The sequence below is a fragment of the Suncus etruscus genome, chromosome 12, assembly GCF_024139225.1.
Source record: "Suncus etruscus isolate mSunEtr1 chromosome 12, mSunEtr1.pri.cur, whole genome shotgun sequence".
Lineage (NCBI taxonomy): Eukaryota > Metazoa > Chordata > Mammalia > Eulipotyphla > Soricidae > Suncus > Suncus etruscus.
The window spans coordinates 104,091,111-104,110,939 of record NC_064859.1 but is presented as its reverse complement, the minus strand read 5'-3'; the positions used below and the strand labels follow the sequence as shown (position 1 = coordinate 104,110,939).

General features: G+C 54.9%; 2 protein-coding genes across 2 annotated transcripts in view; one reads left to right on the top strand and one right to left on the bottom strand.

Annotated features, from left to right (window-relative positions):
• The window catches only part of CAMKMT (calmodulin-lysine N-methyltransferase), a 157,261-nt gene extending 157,075 nt beyond the window's left edge, over window positions 1-186 (bottom strand). The window contains exon 1 of the mRNA XM_049784715.1: window positions 118-186. Within this exon, the coding sequence (XP_049640672.1) occupies window positions 118-186 (69 nt within the window). The remainder of the gene's footprint in view (window positions 1-117) is intronic.
• PREPL (prolyl endopeptidase like) lies at window positions 185-19,390 on the top strand. Its single transcript, XM_049784714.1, has 17 exons — window positions 185-319; window positions 368-670; window positions 744-1,017; window positions 1,068-1,282; window positions 4,345-4,464; window positions 6,552-6,618; window positions 8,682-8,885; window positions 10,685-10,820; window positions 12,001-12,217; window positions 13,058-13,243; window positions 15,932-16,129; window positions 16,728-16,903; window positions 17,344-17,560; window positions 17,986-18,135; window positions 18,463-18,586; window positions 19,006-19,079; window positions 19,250-19,390. The coding sequence occupies exons 1-17, from the start codon at window positions 185-187 to the stop codon at window positions 19,337-19,339; spliced, it is 2,886 nt and encodes a 961-aa protein (XP_049640671.1). The 3' UTR covers window positions 19,340-19,390.
• The last annotated feature ends 439 nt before the right edge of the window (window positions 19,391-19,829 follow it).

The window sequence follows — 19,829 nt, the reverse complement described above, 5'->3', positions numbered from 1 at the left end:
CTGCGCCGGCCGGGGAGCGGCGTGCCTGCGAGTGACGGTGTCTGCGCGGCCTGGGGCTGGGGTGCCGACGCTGCGGGGGCGCGGGGCGCTCCGCATGGACTCAGGGCCGGCCCTCACCTGCCGCAGCAGCTGCCAGCGCGACGCCGCGAGCCCCGCGGGGCGGCCCCGGTTCGGCCGCGAGTCCATGCCGGCGCCCGCGCCCCCGCCCCGCCCCGCCCCGCCCCGCCGGCCCACTTCCGGGTCGCGTCTCCATGGCGACCGGACCGCGCTCCTGCGCCGTGACGCCGCGGCGGCCATGTTTGTGAAGGGCACCCGGCGGGTTGGGGCCGCCGTAGCGTAAGCCGGCGGCGCCCTCGCCCTTCCTCAGCCGCGGGGTGCTGACGGCGACGACGTCGGGGTCCAGACGCGCGTGCAGACCGGGCCGCGGCGAGTCGGGGTCCGGAGGGGAGCCCCGACACTGACCACAACAAACATGGCGGCGGCGGCTTCGCGGAGCGTCGTCGCGCGACGTCCCCGTCGTGCTGCCCAGAGGCGCGAGGCCGGCTGTGCGCATGTGCGCATCCTCCGAGGCTGGGCCGGGTCGGAGCCTCCCGGGACGCCGGCCAGCGAGTGTCCAGGGCCGCCGTGGGAGGAGGACGGGCCCTGCTGCCCTGGGCCTGGGACCCTCCAGGCTGATGCTGGGCGACCCCTAAGCCCTGACCGGAGGGCCAGGAGGGGGTCCCAGCCTCCCCGAGACCCTGCAGCCTCCGGAGGCCGCCGTGCCAGTGGCCCAGCCCAGTCTGCCCGCGCGCCCGCTCGGCTCTCCGCGTCTGTGTCCGTGCGGGTCGCCTGAGGCCATCAGCGGCCTGCTGGACCCCCGGGCCGACTGGCTCCGAGCGTCGAGGGCCCGCCTGGGAGCAGTGGCCGCTGAGAGAAGCCCGGGCTTCTCCGCCCCCATCCTCAGCTGCAGGCTCCCAGCCCTGTCCTGCCCAGGGTCAGCCCGTCCGGTGCTCCGGGCCCACGGCCAAGCAGAGAGCCGTGATCCAGGGCCGGGGCCTGCCTGGGGCCTCCAGACTGCTCCCCTGCAGCCATGCGCGCGGCCTCGCGCCTGCTGAGGACCCTCGGGTGTCGGCGCCCGGCGCCCTCGTCGGCGAGCTGCCCACCGCAGCGGCAGGCCAGTGCGGTCGCCCCTTCTCCCGGCTCGCCCCCCCGGCACACGCCCCTCCCGGCCCAGAGTGTGCGGAGGGAGCCCCGGACAGCGGCAGACTCGGTGAGGTGGACCCCGAGCCGACACTGCTGTCAGGTAGGCACCGAGCGTGTGTCGCCTGCTGCGGGCCCCTTGCCTGCGCACAGAGGCCAGCCTCAACCTGGGCAGCTGCTTGGCTTTCTCAGTCGCTCCAGAGGCGGTTTCACGTCCAGGCCACTCGCGCTTGGGACAGCCACCACGGGACCCGCACGGACCAGGCTGAAGCGGTGGCGCTGCACGGAAGGCGCTTGCCGTGCACGCTGCTGACCCAGGTTCCATCCCCAGCACTCATTCCATGGGGTGCCCTGAGCCGAGCCGCCAGGAGTGATTGCTGAGTGCTGCTGGGTACGGCCCAAAACACACACACACACACACACACACACACACACACACACACACACACGTGTACAAAAGCCCACGCATGCCTGTCGCATTCTGATGTGACCTGTGAGTTTTCAAAGGATCACCCAGTGCCTGCACAACCTGGCGAGGTGAGGCCCCACATGGCCATTCCCCACAAAGCTGTCTCTTCGGACCCTTGCCTTGATGCACTGGTGAGCACTGCTTGGTGAGCCCTTCCCCTCCCACCCATAAAAATACTTTTTTTTGGTTTTTGGTCACACCCAGCATCAGCACTCGGGTTCCTCCTGGCTCTGCGCTCAGAACTTGGTCCTGGCAGGCTCGGGGACCTTAGGGGATGCTGGAAATCGAACCCGGGTCCATCTCAGGTCAGCCGCCTGTTAGGGAAAACATCCTGCTGCTGTGCCGTCTCCCCCCCTCACCCCCCAAAGAAAGAATCTAAACATCATATTTAATCAGTTATTTGGCTTCCTATTTAAGTTTTCTTTATCTCTGAATTCATACTTGTAATTTCTTGTAGGTTTTGCAGATTTTTATTTTGGCTCCTAAATATTTGAATGTTAGTTGTGAGGCTTTTATTCTTTACATTTCGCCTTTACATATTTTTTTCTTTTTTATTGCATTTTAACTTGAGCATTTTTATAATGTACTCAGATACCTGTTGCTTTCCCACTCATGCAAGTGTGTGTGTGTGTGTGTGTGTGTGTGTGTGTGTGTGTGTGTGTTTTGGTTTTTTGGGGGGTCACACCCCTGGTGCTCAAAGGTTATTCCTTGAGCAGATCAGGGGACCATATGGGATGTTGGGGATCAAACCCATGTCTGTCCCAGGTCGGCTGCCTGCAAGGCAAATGCCTTTCTGCTGTGTTATCACTTCGACCCCAGCACACACAGATTTATCCTACTTAAAGCAAATTTCTTTTTTTTTTTTTTAATATTTTATTTAAACACTTGATTACATACTTAAAGCAAATTTCTGGTTTGATGTTTGGGACAAATGTTAGCTTTCGCTTGCCTCCCTCTCACCCATCAGGGTTCCAGATAGCTGTGTGCTGGCCTCGGCTCCAGAGGGCCACATTCTGGAGACAAGAGAGTTGTGGGACTGAGAGAGGCTCTGAAGCCCAGATCTGTGCCAACACTGTCAGGCCAGATTGCCTCATTCTGGGACTGCTGGGGCCAGAGCTCTGTCTGACTCGTTAGTGGTTTGCCAAGGTTTGTTGAGCTCGGGGCTGCCTCGGAGCTTTGGGGGGTTTGGGCCAGGCTAACACCCTCCTGGGGTGAAGCCCAAAGACCAGAGCAGGCCCACAATCCTCACCTGGAATCAGGGAGTTCCAGGGAGCCCCCCATGAATGCGGCTGTTTTCCATCTGCCTTGATGGGTCTGTTTTGTTCTCCTGAGTCCAGCTCTGCTCTCACAGTGTCGCACAGGCAGTGTCCTGGTGTCCTGCCATGAATGTGGCCCAGCAGGCAGGGACCTTGTCCCAGGCTCAGCTGTCATCACTGGCACAAGGCCCAAGTTGCCCATTGCCCATTGTGTCTAGTCGTATTTGCATCAGACAAGGCAGCCCCGGGACATGTGGCTGGAGCACTTTTGTTGAGCGCTGTGATTCTGTCATGGGTCACAATAGTTCAGTGTCCACCAGAGTCCTTGGGAGCTGTTCCTCGTTAAACACTCCCAAAAAGATGATCTGTTTTGTTTTAATTTGGGGCCACAGCCGGCAGTGCTCGGGGGTTCCTCTGGCTCTGCACTCAGAAATCCCTCCTGGCAGGCTCAAGGGACCATAAGGGATGCCGGGGATCGAACCTGTGTTTGTCCTGGATCAGCCATGTGCAAGGCAAATGCACTACCACTATGCTATTTCTCCAGCCCCACTTGGCTTTTATCTCTCCCTGCTCAGGTTCATTCATCTCCCATTCTTGGCCCTGTCCTTCCTTTCATAAGATAAATATAGAGGTTTTTTCCCCCTTACACCGAAAGAGAAACTCTGTTCTAATAGGCACCAATTTGCCTTTGGATTGGGTAAGCCGTTCTGATTATGGGATTTCTTCTCCCCACAAGAAAGGAAAATTGGGGTTCTAGAGGATGAAAAAGACAGATTATTTGCCTCAACTTCAGAATTAAAAGACTTAATGGAATAAATCAGAGCGAATGTTGGCCTCCCCCAGAGCTCCCCATACCAGGACCATCTCCCCTCTGGAGAGCTCTTGTGCCCCTCTGGGGTGTGTGTGTGTGTGTGTGTGTGTGTGTGTGTGTGTGTGTGTGTGTGTGTGTGTGTGTGTGTGTGTCGACACACGCGCGCGACACGTACCTGTACCAACCCCACCTCCTGCTGCTCCATGACCTCTCCTGGCACCTGAGTGCTGGCCTCTCAAGTTCTCTCTTCAAAATTTCTGAAAGAAACAGGACTCAGGGGCCAGAGAGATAGCACAGCGGTAGGGTGTTTGCCTTGCACACAGCCAACCCCGGATGGACCCCGGTTCAATACACTGCATCCCATATGGTTCCCCCAACCTGCCAGGAGCGATTTCTGAGTGCAGAGCCAGGAGCAACCCCTGAGTCCCTCTGGGTGAGACCCAAAAACAAACAAACAGGGCTCAGTTGTTGAGCTTCAGAAACCACCTTTATCGTGCGTGCAACACATGGTTCATGGGCAGTGACCGTAAAATCTTGCCACTGTGGGAAGCAAATAACACACGTGTAGATGAGGGTTTCTTCTTCCCCACGTTTGAAATTTCATGACATACCAGTCGAACTTTTTCCAGGACCTGGAGTCGGCCAAGCGAGAAAGCAAAGCATCGACAGGGAACGTGGACACCTTTGAAAAGGCGAGAGCAAGGCTGGAGGCGCAGGCCCAGGAGGGGTACGAGGTGGTCCACGCCGAGGTATGACGCACGCACCCGCCCGGTGGGGATCCCATCACCCACAGCAACATCAGGCTGCTGCTGGCCTGTTGCTCCCCCGTCCCCCCAAAGGACCTGGCTTCAGTGGCTGGCACCCTGTGCAGTGAAGGAAGACAGGTGTGGAACTGGCTCCACGGATATCCCCAAGCCTCCTGCCCCAAGCAAACACAGAAAATGTGAAAAGTCAAAACAAAATGAGTTTTCTGGTTTCTGGAAACAGCCGGTTTTGTTTAACACTTTTTTGGTTTCTTGTTGGTGCTCAGGGGTTACTCCTGGCTCTGCACTCAGGAATCACTCCTGACAGGCTTGGTGGACTCCAGGATGCCAGGAATAGAACGCAGGTTGGCTGCAGGTTGGCAAATGCCTTCCTGCTCTTCTATCACTCTGGCACTCCTGGCAGGCTCGGGGGACTATATAGGATGCCGGAATTTGAGCCACTGTCTGTCCTGGATGGGCTGCATGCAAGACAAACACCCTATCCCTGTGCTTTCTCTCCAGCCTTGTTTTGTTTTGTTTTGTTTTGTTATTTTTGTTCTTTTATTTTTGGTTTTTGGGCCACACCCATTGACGCTCAGGGGTTACTCCTGGCTATGTGCTCTCAAAAGTCGCTCCTGGCTTGGGGGACCATATGGGACGCCGGGGGATCAAACCGGGGTCTGTCCAAGGCTAGCGCAGGTAAGGCAGGCACCTTACCTCTAGCGCCACTGCCCGGCCCCTGCCTTGTTTTGTTTTTTTAATGCAAAGATGAAACAAGATCTTATTTTTCCAGAAGCATGTGGCTGTTATCTTTCCACTCTGTGGTGCCCACTCATGCCCCTCTGCCCACAGAGGCAATAGCCATATTTCTTGGATCTTTCTTTCTCCATCTTTGGGTCCCACACTCTGTGCCTTTAGGACAGTCATTTAGCCTGTTTCTTTTTTTGGATGGGGGCAGGGTTGAGCCCTGCTCAGGCGATATGTGCTTTCTTCATTTGAACTTACATTTTGCTGCAAACAGAAAAAACGGGGGATGTTACTGTTTGTTTTGTCTTGGGGTCACATCACTGGCTGCTCGGGCCTCACTCTTTCTCTGTGCACAGGGAAAACTCCCAGTGTGGCTCAGGATCAATCCAGGGTGGCCGTGTGCAGGATCATCTCCCTCCCCACTGTCCATCTCTCCAGACCTGGCAGTGCTCAGAGAACCTGATGGTGCTAGGGAGGGGGTCCAGGCTTCAGGCACTGTCCCTAGAGTTCTCTCTCAGGCCATGGTCCTTAGTACAGCTGAAGAGTACTCCACTGCATCAACGTGTCTCTCCTTTGTACGGCTGAATAGTGTCTCACTGTAGCAATGGCCTCCTCTTTACACAACTGAATAGGGTCCCACTGAAACAATGTGCCTTCTCTTTATGCAGTTGAATTGGATCCCACTGTTGCAATGTGCCTCCCATGTTTTGAAGGTGAGGGAAGGAGTAGCTTTGGGCCATACCTGGAGGTGCTCAGGGCTTACCGTATAGGGTGGCAGGATCAAACCCACATCAGCTATCAGCTAGATGCAAGGGAAGCCCCTACCCACTGTACAATCGCTCTGGCCCCAGTGCTCCATATTTTTTTCCAGCTAGATAATATTTAGTTGTATCTTCATCTTCATCTCATCATCTGTCAGGAGGCACTGGCTGCTTACATGCCTCTGGCTTTTTGTTTTGTTTTGTTTTGGTGCCATGCCCCGCTCTGTGCTTAGGCAACCAGGTGGGACGGCTGCGTCCTGGTTAGTCGCTGTTTCCCATATCACATCCAGCTCACGGGACCCGAGACATCTTTTCTGCCCTCCCCAGCATGCTCCAGTACCAAATACAATACAGCATGCACTGCTGTATTTATCACTGTGGCCTCCAACACTACCGCACAAGGATCTCCCTATGGTTGGGGACATGGGAGCCATGTCCTGATCATGACACTGTGCAGTGAGAAGTGTGACATTCCATGTTTTCATCCCTATTTCATTCCTGACAGCGTCTCGCTCCTCACCTCGCCTCAGATCCGAGTCTGTTTGGCTTGTTCTAAGTCACGCTTCCCTTTCTTCCCGTTGTCAGATCAAACATGGCGCTTTCGTTTATTACCAAGAAGGTGTCAGCCTGGTCCGCTGCAAAGTTGACAAAGGTACGTGCACGGCATTTCTTGGAACAAGCCAAAAACTTGAGATTATTTTTTTCAGATTTCAGCTTTCCTGGAGATTTGGTGTTGATTTCTCAAAGGGATAAAAATCCCCTCGCAGGGCCAGAGAGATAGCACAGTGGTAGGGCATTAGCCTTCCACACTGCCAATGCAGGATGGACCTGGGTTCAATTCTCAGCATCCCAGATGATCTCCAAGGCCTGCCAGGAGTGCCCCTGAGCGACGCCAGGTGTGGCCCAAAAACAAAGGAAAAAATTCCCATGCAGTGCTTCGTGCATTGGAAAGAAGGTGCTTCACCTCTGAGCATCATCCCCAGCCCCAGGTTTGGGTGAGAGTCAGTTCCTTCGCTGCCATAGGAAACAGAAAGAAGGTGGCCCTGGTCGGCATCTCTCCTTCAGCACCGGGTTTCGGATCCTGTACCAGCTACTAGGAATCTCAGCAGGGAGAGCAGAGAGCATTTCATGGTCTTTCAGCACCCACCAGATCCCAGGACTGTGCTAAGCACTCGTACTAAATCTATAAAGCAACAGAGTAGCCAATTTACTGTATAGTCTGGCAGTGACTAGTGTGGGATAATGTTCAGTCTCTCACAGCAGGTCAAGCAAATTAAGTCACACAATCAATACTAAGCAAGCAGAACACAGTCCCTCAGGGCTGGAACGATATCACAGCAGTAGGGTGTTTGCCTTGCACGCGACCAACCCAGGACAGACCCAGATTCGATCCCCAACATCCCATATGGTCCCTCAAGCCTGCCAGGTGTGATTTCTGATGGAAGATGGAGTGATAGCACAGCAGGGAGGGCATTTGCCCTGTACATGGCTATTCTGGGTTTGATCCCCGACTTCCCAGATAGTCCCCTGAACATCATCAGGATTTAATTCCTGAGTGCAGATCCCAGAGTAGCCCCTGAGCATTGCCATATGTGGCCCTAAAACAAAAATGTTTGAGATGGGGCTGGAGAGATAGCATGGAAGTAAGGCGTTTGCCTTTCATGCAGAAGGATGGTGGTTCGAACCCGGCATCCCATATGGTCCCCGTACCTGCCAGGAGCGATTTCTCAGGTAGAGCCAGGAGTAACCCCTGAGCGCTGTTGGGTGTGATCCAAAAACAAAAAACAAAAAAATTTTTGAGATGGGGCTGGAGAGAAAGTACAGATGTTGGAGCGCTTGCCTTGCATGCAGCTGCCCAGATTCAGTCCCTGGCAGAGCTGGTCCTCCACTCCACCAGGAGTGATTGGTTCCTGAGTGCAGAGCCAGAGGTGATCCTTGGGTGGGTGGCCCCAAAACAAAACAGTTGAGATACGGTTTAAAAAGTATTAAAATGTGGCCGGCAAGGTGGCGCTAGAGGTTAAGTGTCTGCCTTGCAAGCCCTAGCCAAGGAAGGACCAGGGTTTGACCCCCCCCACCCGGTGTCCCATATGGTCCCCCCAAGCCAGGGGCAATTTCTGAGCATTTAGCCAGGAATAACCCCTGAGCATCAAATGGGTGTGGCCCGAAAAAATATATATACATATATAGAACACAAATAGAATATTCTTTATGGTCCCCTGAGCACTGCTGGGTGTGACCCCCCCCAAAAAAAAAGTATTAAAATGTGGGGGGAGTCCTAAAATGGGGGCCAGAGCGGTGGCGCAAGCGGTAGGGAGTTTGCCTTGCACATGCTGACGTAGGTCAGACCGTGGTTCGATCCCCTGGCATCTCATATCATCCCCCAAGCCTACCAGGAGCAAATTCTGAGCACATAGCCAGGAGTGACCCAAAAATATGAAAGAAAAATTTAAAAAATAAGAACTCGTGCCCGGAGAGATAGCACAGCGGTTTTTGCCTTGCAAGCAGCTGATCCAGGACCTAAGGTGGTTGGTTCGAATCCCTGTGTCCCATATGGTCCCCCGTGCCTGCCAAGAGCTATTTCTGAGCAGACAGCGAGGAGTATCCCCTGAGCATCGCTGGGTGTGGCCCAAAAACAAAAAAAAAAACAAAAAAAAGAAGAAGAAGAACTCTTAAAATACTTTGATTACCACGTTCCTCCTTTTCTCAATGCCACAGAGAGCGAGGATTATGAAGTTCTGTGCAATCTGGAAGAGCTGAAACTGGATCGGCCCTTCCTCGACTCCATCCGAGTTGCCCCTGACGGGAACTATGTGGCCGCCAAGGTGACGACGGAGGAGTCGGAGGCCTGTATCTGCGTGGTGGTGCGGCTCAGCGACCCCCCTGCAGTGGAAGCATCTTTCCCTGACGTGTCCAGTTTCGGTGAGTCCCACCCCCATGCCACTGCCCAGTTCTGTCTGCTCCACACACGCCCTTTGTCCGCTCACCCTCACCCCTGGGAACACTCGTGCCAGAGACCTTCCTTGGAGCTTCTGGGTCCACATCTGCATTCCTAAAGCAACACAGACCCCACTGTGCTGTGATTTGGGATATCAGGCATTCTCTTTTTTTGTTTGTTTGGGGGCTACACCCAGCTGTGTTCAGAGGTCCTGGCTCTGCGCTCAGAAATTAACTCCTGTTAGATAATTTTTGATATGTTAAAATTCTTTTTGGGGGGCCCGGAGAGATAGCACAGCTGCGTTTGCCTTGCAAGCAGCCGATCCAGGACCAAAGGTGGTTGGTTCGAATCCCGGTGTCCCATATGGTCCCCCGTGCCTGCTAGGAGCTATTTCTGAGCAGACAGCCAGGAGTAACCCCTGAGCACCGTCGGGTGTGGCCCAAGAACAAAAAAAAAAATTCTTTTTGGGGGGCCGGAGAGATAGCACAGCAGTAGGGCGTTTACCTTGCACACAGCTGATCTAGGACAGACGGTGGTTTGAATCCCGGCATCCCATATGGTCCACCAAGCCTGCCAGGAACGATTTCTGAGCACAGAGCCAGGAGGAAACCCTGAACGCCACCTGGTGTGGCCCAAAAACAAAAACAAAAAAATTTTTTTTTCTTTTTGGTTTTTGGATCACACCTGACAGCGCTCAGGGGTTACTCCTGGCTCTAGGCTCAAAAATCGCCTCTGGCAGGCTCAGGAGACTATATGGGATGCTGGGATTCGAACCACTGACCTTCCAGCCCCGTTAATTTTGTTTTTTTGTTTTTGTTTTTGTTTTTTTGGTTTTTGGGTTTTTGGGCCACACCCGGCGGTGCTCAGGGGTTACTCCTGGCTGTCTGCTCAGAAATAGCTCCTGGCAGGCATGGGGGACCATATGGGACACCGGGATTCGAACCAACCACCTTTGGTCCTGGATCGGCTGCTTGCAAGGCAAACGCTGCTGTGCTATCTCTCCGGGCCCGTTAATTTTCTTTTTTAACCCGTGTTTTACCATCTATCTCCTTTCTAATGATCTTAGTTATGCTAAATCTGCTTATCTACATACTTCTTTTTTTCTTTTTTCCCCCTATCTAATAACTTCTTTGGCACATTTTTCTCACATCATTTTTGGCCATCTTGTTTTGTTTTGTTTTGTTTTTGGGGTCACTCCTGGCTCTATGCTCAGAAATTGCTCCTGGCTGGCTCGGGGGACCATATGGGATGCCAGGATTGGAACCACCATCCTTCTGCATGCAAGACAAATACCTTACCTCCATGCTATCTCTCCGGCCCATTTTTGGCCATCTTAATCTTGGATGTTTGAGTGTTTTTCTTTGTGAAAAACAAATTCTTATAAATCTTCCTTCGTGGGGTGATAGCACAGCGGAGAGGACGTTTGCCTTGCACATGGCCAACCCGGTTATATCCCTGGCATCCCATAGGGTCCCCTGAGCACCTCCAGGCATCATTACTGAGTACTGCCGGGTATGGCCCAAAAACAACAAAGAAGCTCATAGGCGTAAACAGTTCATGTCACCAAAGCAAGAGTGACTTTACCAGAGTGTCCCCTGACAGGCAGCCTTCGTGGTGCCACAGAGGCGCCTGAAAGCAGCGTGGCACAGCTCCTACTCAGGGAGGAGGGTCCCTGGCCTCCAGATACCACGTCCTACCCCAGAAACCCAGGCAGGACTGCCCTTCGCACCAAGGCTGCGGCCCATCTTGCGGCCCTGTCCCCTGCATGTGTCTCTCCTTTCAGAGTGGCTGAGGGGCGAGGAGGGTGAGGACGTCTTGTTCTACACCTCCCAGAGAAACCTCCGCTGCCTGGATGTCTACCGAGCCACCTTCGGAGAAAACAAGCGAAACGAGCATTTTTACACAGAAAAAGACCCAAGGTAGCAGCATCACGAGGCCATTCTTCCCTCACTGACCAACTGTCCTGCTCTTGGGGTGGGATGTCACGTTGGGGGCCAGAGGGACACTCACCAGGCTCTGTGATCTTGACATTTTGTGCACTCATCTTGCCTGTGACCAACCCGGGTTCGATCCCTGCATCCCATAGGGTCCTTCAAGCCCATCAGGAGTGATCCCCTGGGCCCGGAGAGATAGCACAGTGGCGTTTGCCTTGCAATCAGCCGATCCAGGACCTAAGGTGGTTGGTTCAAATCCCGATATCCCATATGGTCCCCCATGCCTGTCAGGAGCTATTTCTGAGTAGACAGCCAGGAGTAACCCCTGAGCACCGCCGGGTGTGGCCCAAAAACCAAAAAAAAAAAAAAAAAAAAATAGGAGTGATCCCATGAGGCCAGAGAGAGAGAACACAGTAGTAAGGCATTTGCCTTGCATTCAGACGACCCAGGAAGAACACAGGTTTTATCCCTGGCATCCATAGTGTCCCCCGAGCCTGCCAGGAGTGATTTCTGAGCACAGAGCCAGGAGGAACCCCTGAGCACTGCTGGATATGGCTCCCAAAATAATTTTTTTTTAATTCTTTCAAGACCACAACCATTGTAAAAAGCCGTATGACTCGGTGGTCAGGAGAGAATCTACAGAAGCTCTCGTGGAGTAAAGCCAGCATGGACACCCCACTGGGAAGCCTGGGGACAGCTGTCCTGTGCAAGTGACAGGCCCAGGTCAGGACTGTTCAGTCTGCCGGGCAGGAGTGCAGATGTGACAGGCCAAAGTGCCCATGTGGCATTTATTACTCTAAGCTCCACTGTTGGAGGAGTGAGCGGGAGCACCCTGGGGTGAGGAGTCAGTGTTTCGCACACAAATAGATTCATGCCCAGACTGAGCGCCCGGGAACAGCCGTATACCGAGGCTATGTTCGGATCCACTCATCTCTGTCTCTCTCTCTCTCCCCCTCCCTCCTTCTTTTCCTTTCTCTCCCCTTCTCTCTCCCTCTCTCTCTATCTCCCTCCCTCTCTTTTTTCTTTTTCCCTTTCTTTTTCTTTCCCTCCCTCTCTTTCCCTCCCTTTCTTTCCATTTCATTCTCCCTCTCTCTCCCTCTTTCTCTCCTCTATCCCTCTTTCTTCCTCACCTTTCCCACTTCTCTCCTCATCTCTCTCTCTCAAGCTACTTCATTTTCCTTTATCTCACCAAAGACCAGCGTTTCCTCACTGTGAACATCAAGAACAAGACCACCTCTGAGGTGTGGCTCGTGGATGGCCGGCGCCCCTGGGACCCCCCAGTGCTGGTACAGAAGCGCACCCCGGGGGTCCTGTACTATGTGGAGCATTGGGATGATGAGCTGTGCATCCTCACCAACCTGGGCGAGCCCACCGTGTTCAAGGTGAGCAATGGTCACCCACGGGGCCCTGAGCACCGCCTGGAGTCTTTCCTGAGTAACTGAAAAGTAGTGATTTTTCAGGAGTAACCCCGGAGCACTCTCCTGGTGTGGCCCAGAAACTTAAAAAATAAATAAACGTGGGACCAGAGCTGTAGCACAGTAGGGAGAGCGCTTGCCTTTACACTCAGCCAACCCAGGCTCCATCTTGGCATCCAGTATAGTCCCCTGAGCACAGAGCCAAGAGCAAGTGACCCCTGAGCACTGCCTAGAGTCACTCCTGAGCACAGAGCTAGGAGCAACCCCAAACACCACCTGGTGTGGCCCAAAAATGATTTTTTTTTTGGGCTACAACTGGTGGCCCTTAGAGGGCTTCTCCTGGCTCTGCACTGAGAAATTTCCCGTGGCAGACTCGGGGATCATATGGGATGCCGGGGATCGAACCTAGGTTCGTCCCAGATCAACCGCATACAAAGCATTCACCCTACTGCTATACTATCACTCTGGCCCCCCAAAGATTTTTTAAAAACCAACAAGGTGAGCCCCATCCCTGTCCCCCAACCCCTGGCTAGGAGGAAGTACCTGCTTCTCAACAGTTCTTCTTGTGGCAAGTTGGGGTGTAAGTGAGGTGTCCGTTTTGGGGTCATCTTCGTATGAATAACCCCATTTCCTGTACTTCCGGAGGGGCTACCATTGGTTGCCCCGAAACAGTCTCCAGAGCCCGAACCATGTGCTCTGTAGACACATGGGGGCTGGCCCGGCCCCCACCCCAGTCCCCCATGGTCAGGCGCCACTAGGCACCTGGCGGCCTTGGCAACATCACAGTCCCTCCCATCCTCTGCACAGCTCATGCGGACGGCGGCCAATGCACCTGCTGTGATGAACTGGGACCTGCTCCTCACCATAGAGAGAAGCGCCAGAGTGGTAGACCTGAACATGTCCCGGGCCCACTGCGTCCTGTTCCTCAAGCACCGCGGCCTGCTGGGCGTCCACATCATCAGGCTGGCCGACGGCTCCGTCCGCTCCCTGAAGGTGGGTCGGGCAGTGGGAAGCGAGGGCCATGGCCAGGCGGCTGACCTCGGGGCCACACAGAGGCCCCTGCTCCCATGCTCCTCCTAAGTGGCGGTGGAGGGGGCAGCTACTGAGCAGACTGAACCGGGAAACCCAGTGAGTGTCTTGGGAGATTCCGAGGTTCTGAAAGGGAGCAGGATTCTGTGCCCCCTCCTGAGCCACCCCAAGAGACTCTGCTGCCGGGGCTGTTTCTGTCCATGACAGGCATGTCCCAGGTGCCCCAGAAGATGTTGTTTGGGCCTTGCAGTTGGTCAGGACCCCAGGCTGTGTGACTCTGGCCGAACCTGCCGTGCCCTAGCAAGAGCCTGCTGTGTCTGTGGCTCCCACTCAAGCCAGATTCTCTCCCCTGGCCATGTTCCAGCCTGAGGCTGCCCTGAGCCCCGATGGTAGGGGCCCCCTCAGGCCGACGCTGTGTGATGATCCTGAGCACGAACCCCCCACTGCGTGTGACACCCCAGAGGGCTGAGGTGTCACTGTGAACCTGTCCTGCTGGACATGGGGACGAGCTTCTTCTAATTCCGGGGCCCTTGGATCTGCCTGGTCTTGGCGTGCCATGTGGCCACAGACACCTGGGCATATTTGGGCAGGGAGCCTGTGGGAGCAAGTGGGTCATTCCCCGGGTCCCAGCAGCCTGGGGACACACTCCCAGGAACAGTTGCCAGGTCAGCAGCACCTGTGAGTCACACTGTTCTCACTGTGGTCTCTGACAGGCACCAGTTTTCTGTGGCCAGTCCCTGGGGACAGGGAAGGGTCTTTCCCGTCTACACTGGGCCTCGTATCACACAGCAGCAGCCCGAAGCTCTGCGAGGTATCAGAGCAAGTCTGGCTGGGTGCTGGCTCCCCACAGCTCCCAGAGAATCTTCCCTTCTGTCCTCCTGACCATGCCCATGAGTGCCTGTGCCACAGCTGAGTGGCGTCCGCAGAACCCGCCCAGGGTATCATCAGGTGCTGCAGGGGATAAGAGCCAGGAGCAGCTTGGGCCTTGGGACGGCTCTGATCTGCTTCGATACTTGTCCCTTAGCAGTTGCCCTGCTTGGATTTATCATATTTTTAATACCATATGATGCACTTTTTCCCCCCAAAAGATAAGGGGAGATGTCTGTGCATCTTATGGAGCGAATGCCGCCTGGAACTGAAGCCTGAGTGCAGGGGAGGAGAGCAAATACTAACCACTGGACATCGCAGTGTGATGCGCAGACTTTATTGCGCAGACCACATAGGATGAGCAATCAGGTTAACATACTTTCTTTTTTTTTTTTTTTTTTTTTTTTTTTTGGTTTTTGGGCCACACCCATTTGACACTCGGGGGTTATTCCTGGCTATGTGCTCAGAAATCACCCCTGGCTTGGGGGGGCCATATGGGACGCCGGGGGATCAAACCTCAGTCCTTCCTATGCTAGCACTTGCAAGGCAGACACCTTACCTCTAGCACCACCTTCCCGGCCCCAGGTTAACATACTTTCACCATCACATAGAGAGCTTTCGTTGAAGACTATCTGATCGCTACTGCAACTTTTTTTTTCTTTTTTTTTTTTTTTTTTTTTTTTTTTTTTTGGTTTTTGGTTTTTGGGTTACACCCGGCGGTGCTCAGGGGTTGCCCCTGGCTGTCTGCTCAGAAATAGCTCCTGGCAGGCACGGGGGACCATATGGGACACCGGGATTCGAACCAACCACCTTTGGTCCTGGATCGGCTGCTTGCAAGGCAAACGCCACTGTGCTATCTCGCAACTTTTATTTTCATATTAACAAAAAAGTATTTTAAAATGTTTTTATTTCCTTTTGTTTTGTTTTCATTTTGTTTTTCCAGCCACACCCAGGGACTCCCGGCTATGTGCTCAGAAATCGCTCAGAAATGGCTTGAGGGACCATATGGGATTCTGGGGATAGAACCTCGGTCTGTCCTAGGCTAGCACTCGCAAGGCAGATGCCTTCCAATTGCGCTACAGCTCCAGCCCCATTTTTTTCTGATATAAAAAAAAGTTAAGTACAGGCCAGAGAGATAGCATGAAGGTAGTGCATTTGCCTTACATGCAGAAGGATGGTGTTTTGAATCCCGGTATCCCATATATGGTCCCCCAAGCCTGCCAGGAGCGATTTCTGAGCGTAGAGCCAGGAGTAACTACCCCTGAGCACTGCAGGGTGAGACCCAAAAAAACAAAACAAAAAAAAAAGTTAGGTGTTTGACCAGCTGTGGCCCAGTGTATTATAAAACAAAACAAAACAAAAAAAAAAGTTAGGTGTTTGACCAGCTGTGGCCCAGTGTATTATAAATATACTTTGGCCTCACAGGCTGGTTGCACCCAGCTGCCATCTCCTAACTGTGTCTCACGTTGTGCCATTTGTTTTAGAATATTTTTTTCTGTTTTCCTCATCTAAAAACTATATGCGTCTTATGGTCAGGTGTGTCTTATAAGAGCAAAAAATACGTACTAAATACCCAATAACTTTCCTTCGTGAAGATTTATCTGAGTCCAGGATCTTGTCGCTTCTACTTAAATAGTCATTCATGTCTGGTCTGATTTGATGGTTTTTCTACTAAAAATGTACTTACTGCTCCATGTGACCGACCCTTTGCCCAAGGGATGTGTCCACACATCTCTGCTCGCCCCAGGTCCAGACTCAAATAAAGCCAGCCATCTTTTCCTTCAGCTCCCGCCCTGGGCCTGCGAGTTTATCCTGGAACCAGACTCAGACCCAGACCACTGCCCCTTTCAGCTGTGCTCACCCATCTGTCCCCCCAAGTTTTACACCTACAAGTTTGCAGAAGGCGAGTTGTTTGAGGAAACAGAGCACGAAGACCCCATCCCCAAGACCAGTTGTGTGCTGCGGCTCGAAGCCAAAAGCAAGGTGAGCCTGTGCCCCTCCTTGGGACACCCTGGGGGCTCTGTCTAGGCCACGGGAGAGGCGGAACCCCTCGCCCTGTGCCTCCTCAATCTCTTGTCAGCGACTGTGGGCATGTTGGAATGAAGGACCCCATAGCGACACTAACTGCCCTCCTGTCCCGGCTCTGGGCCTCAGGGCTCATAGGGTGTTGGCAGGAACCCCGCCAACAGGGTCTTCACCTTGCAGATGGGCGTGGGCCGTGCGTGCAGGCACCAGGCTCCTCTTGGGGTGGCCAGGAGCCGCTTGGGTGAGCCCGAGGCCTGGAGGAGGCTACTCTGCCTCTCCCTTCCCCACCACTTCTCAGGTGTCTGGCACGGCCAAGAGGTGGGCAGCAAAAGGCCATTTCATGCGAGCACTCTGTCTTGCACTCAGCTCAGCCAGAGAGAAGCTGGGAAGGTTTCATTCGTGGCCCAGAAGTGGGGATAAGGAAAGTGCAGGCTAGCGGCCATTCAGCGGGGAGTGGTGCAGCTCTAGCCCTGTAGTGACCTGGCAGCCATGCCCAGCCGAGCCCTGTGGAGCCTGGCACGAAGGGCACTGCCTGCAGGGATGGCCTTTCTTGCAGGACGGGACGGCGGTGCCCATGACGGTCTTCCACAGGGCGGACGCCAATGACTTAGGGAAGCGGCCTCTGCTGCTCCACGTGTACGGGGCCTACGGCCAGGACCTGCGGATGGACTTCCGGCCGGAGCGGCGGGTGCTGGTGGACAACGGCTGGATCTTGGCCTACTGCCATGTCCGGTAGGTCACGGGGGCCCGGCCTTGGACATCTCGTTTTCTGCCGCTACCCCACACGGGGCCCAGAGCCTAGAAGGTTCTGCTCACCCTCCTCCCTGATGGTTTTTGCCTTCCTTCTCTCTGAGCTCTCTTACTTTCCTCTCTGTGTCCTCTCACCCTCTTCCCTAGCCTTTACTGTTCAGGTTTCCCCCACACACACCCGAACCAGTGGTTTGCTCAGTGGGGCAGGCCCCATGACCTGCTGTTGCCCCTGCACTCTGGATGCCTGGGCCTGAGGGTCAGTGGCACTTCTCTGATCTGGACACCAGAACCAGGCGGTGCTCAACAGGCTCTGTGCCTGGCGCTGAGTCCAAATCCAGAGGCCTATGAACACTGAGCCTCACCAGTGGGCCTGGTGCCTATGTACAAGCCGGCCACACCGTGCTGACCATTGTTCTCTCCAGGGGTGGCGGGGAGCTGGGCCTGCAGTGGCACGTGGAGGGGCGGCTCACCAAGAAGCTCAACGGCCTCGCAGACCTGGAGGCCTGCGTGCAGACGCTCCACAGCCAGGGCCTCTCCCAGCCCCGCCGAACCACCTTGAGCGCCTTCAGTGCGGGGGCCGTGCTGGCCGCTGCCCTGTGCAACTCACGTCCGGAGCTGCTCAGAGCCGTGAGCCTGGAGGTAGGTTCCAGGGCCCGGCCCAGCCCATGTGGCTTGGTCACCCAGGGGGTAGGGGGTCTCAACAGGAAGGCAGCAGTGCCCAGAGCTGAGGCAGGCAGCCTTCCTCCCTCCGTGGCTGCCCATGTGGGACAGGGTCAGGGAAGGCAAGCGTTGGTTCCATATTTACCCGCACATCACCTTGCCCATCAGAGCCGTCCTCACTGCTTGGGCACGAGTGTGCGTGTCTGAGGGAGGGGGACACAAGAGACCCTTCGGGCGCACACAGTGCCACAGACCGGGCAGGCCTGGCTCTGAGCACGGGTCCTGGCCGAGGGCCATGACGGCGCTGCCTCCACAGAATGTCCACGGTCTTCGTGGTACTCATTGGGCACACGAGGCTCTTCTGAAACGGCTCCTACAAGACTTGGCCCTTGGGCTCTCTCCAGGCACCTTTTGTGGATGTCCTCAACACCATGATGGACCCCACCCTTCCGCTGACGCTGGAGGAGCAGGAGGAGTGGGGAAGCCCTTCCTCCGACGAGAGGCACAAGAGCTACATCAGGAGCTACTGCCCCTTCCAGAACATCAGGCCTCAGGTACGAGGCTGGCCCTGACTGACCGCGGTGAGGGATGGGACAGGCAGGCAGGGTCAGGGCAGGCTGAGGGGACAGGCCTGTGGTGAGTGTGACTGAGATGCTCCTGAGGGGAAGCTGGAATGGGTCTCTGTGTCTTCCCTGTTGAGGCAGGTCAGGAGGCGTCTAGACTGTCCAGCGCCTGCTTCTGCTCCTTTGGAATCTCCCTTCCAGCCAATCAGGAGGCCACAGATCAGGGCCACAAAGTCCCCCTAGCAATCTGTGTGGGGTGTTTTCCCTTCCAGTAGGGTAGGGATAGCAGGACTCAGCTCTTTCTCCCCTTTCCCTCAGCACTACCCAGCGATGCACATCACTGCCTACGAGAACGACAAGCGAGTCCCCCTGAAGGGCGTCCTAGCCTACACCCAGAAGCTCCGGACAGCTGTGGCCCAGCACGCTGAGGAGGCTGAAGACGGTGGGTGCCTGGCACAGCCACTTCCCCATGTGCTGTCCTTAGGCGCAGGCCCGAAAAGGGACACGAACCCGAGCCTTGCCTGAGGGGCGCCAGGCCACGGGGCACAGAGATCCCCTGAGCCTCACTTGTAGCTTGGCTGTCACTTCCCTCCTCCAGCCTGTCCTCAACTTCACTAATTGGAACATTCCCCAGGGACCCTCAGAGTCCAAGTGGGCTGCCCCAACTCTGCCTCTCCGTCTCCTCAGACAAGACTTGTCTTCTTTCCTATAATCTATTCTGGTTCGGGGGATGAAGCCCTTTGGACCCAACTCTGCAGGCAGTGCCCAAGAATAGTGCGCTGCTTCTCTCAAGCCCTTGCAAGGGGGCCAACATGGCAGTGGCAGCCACTGCACCTCAAGGTCTCCCTCGCTCTCTTTCAGGCTACCAGGCCCCCCGCATTGTCTTAGACGTCCAGCCTGGAGGCAACCACGCCCTTGGAGGTTCACACTTGACGGTTTGTTGGGCTTGGTGCCAGGTGTGGGGGGGTAGAGCCCCCTTCGGGGCTGATGGGGAGTAGTCGAGGCTTAGGGGGGACCCCCTCAAGGCCATGCCCAGTTGCTTGCCCCGAGAGTGGCTGAGGGAGGGCTGGTCTTTGACCTCTGACTTTTGCCCTGTTTCCTTTAGATCCTGGCCCAGATCAAGTTCCTGTATGAAGAACTGAAGCTGGACAGCGTTGCTATGTCTGAGACTCTTGGGAAATATCTCAAGTGCTGAAACGGGACTTTCCACAGACATTGGACACAGCTGAGATAGTTAACCCTGTTATTTTTAGTTGTGCCCAGCAAATGTGAAGTATTTATTTTTGTTTTTTTAAGTTGCCCTGTCGTCTTTTAGAATTTGATTTTCTGCATACGATTTTTTCCCATGTGTCTCTCTACATGTGCCCCTGAGGAAAATCATTCCTGTAACACTCCTCAGAGGACTTGGATCAGTGGGGAGGCAGGGGCCTGGAGACAGCAAAGGGCCCCACACACACACACCATCCCAGCATCCTGACAGCTCCCAGTCACAGTCCTGCTCTGTGCTAGTGGCCACTGGTGCCCCTTTGCTGGTCTGCATCTGCCTCTTATGGAGAAAGATCCCTCTTCGCTTTAGAACGTGCCCCATCTTTGAAATATCCTGGGCTGCTTGTCTCTCACTGACACTACCCACGGGTTACCACAAACAGCTTTTTTTTTTCTTTTTTGGGCTACCCCGGAGGCCC

What these genes read in the sequence shown, in the direction of transcription:
- PREPL (XM_049784714.1), top strand. Translation starts at nt 185, where the DNA reads ATGCCGGCGCCCGCGCCCCCGCCCCGCCCCGCCCCGCCCCGCCGGCCC. An exon ending in ACGAGGTGGTCCACGCCGAG is followed by an intron (nt 4,465 to 6,551) that starts GTATGACGCACG and finishes TCCCGTTGTCAG; the next exon opens with ATCAAACATGGCGCTTTCGT. An exon ending in TTGGAGGTTCACACTTGACG is followed by an intron (nt 19,080 to 19,249) that starts GTTTGTTGGGCT and finishes TGTTTCCTTTAG; the next exon opens with ATCCTGGCCCAGATCAAGTT.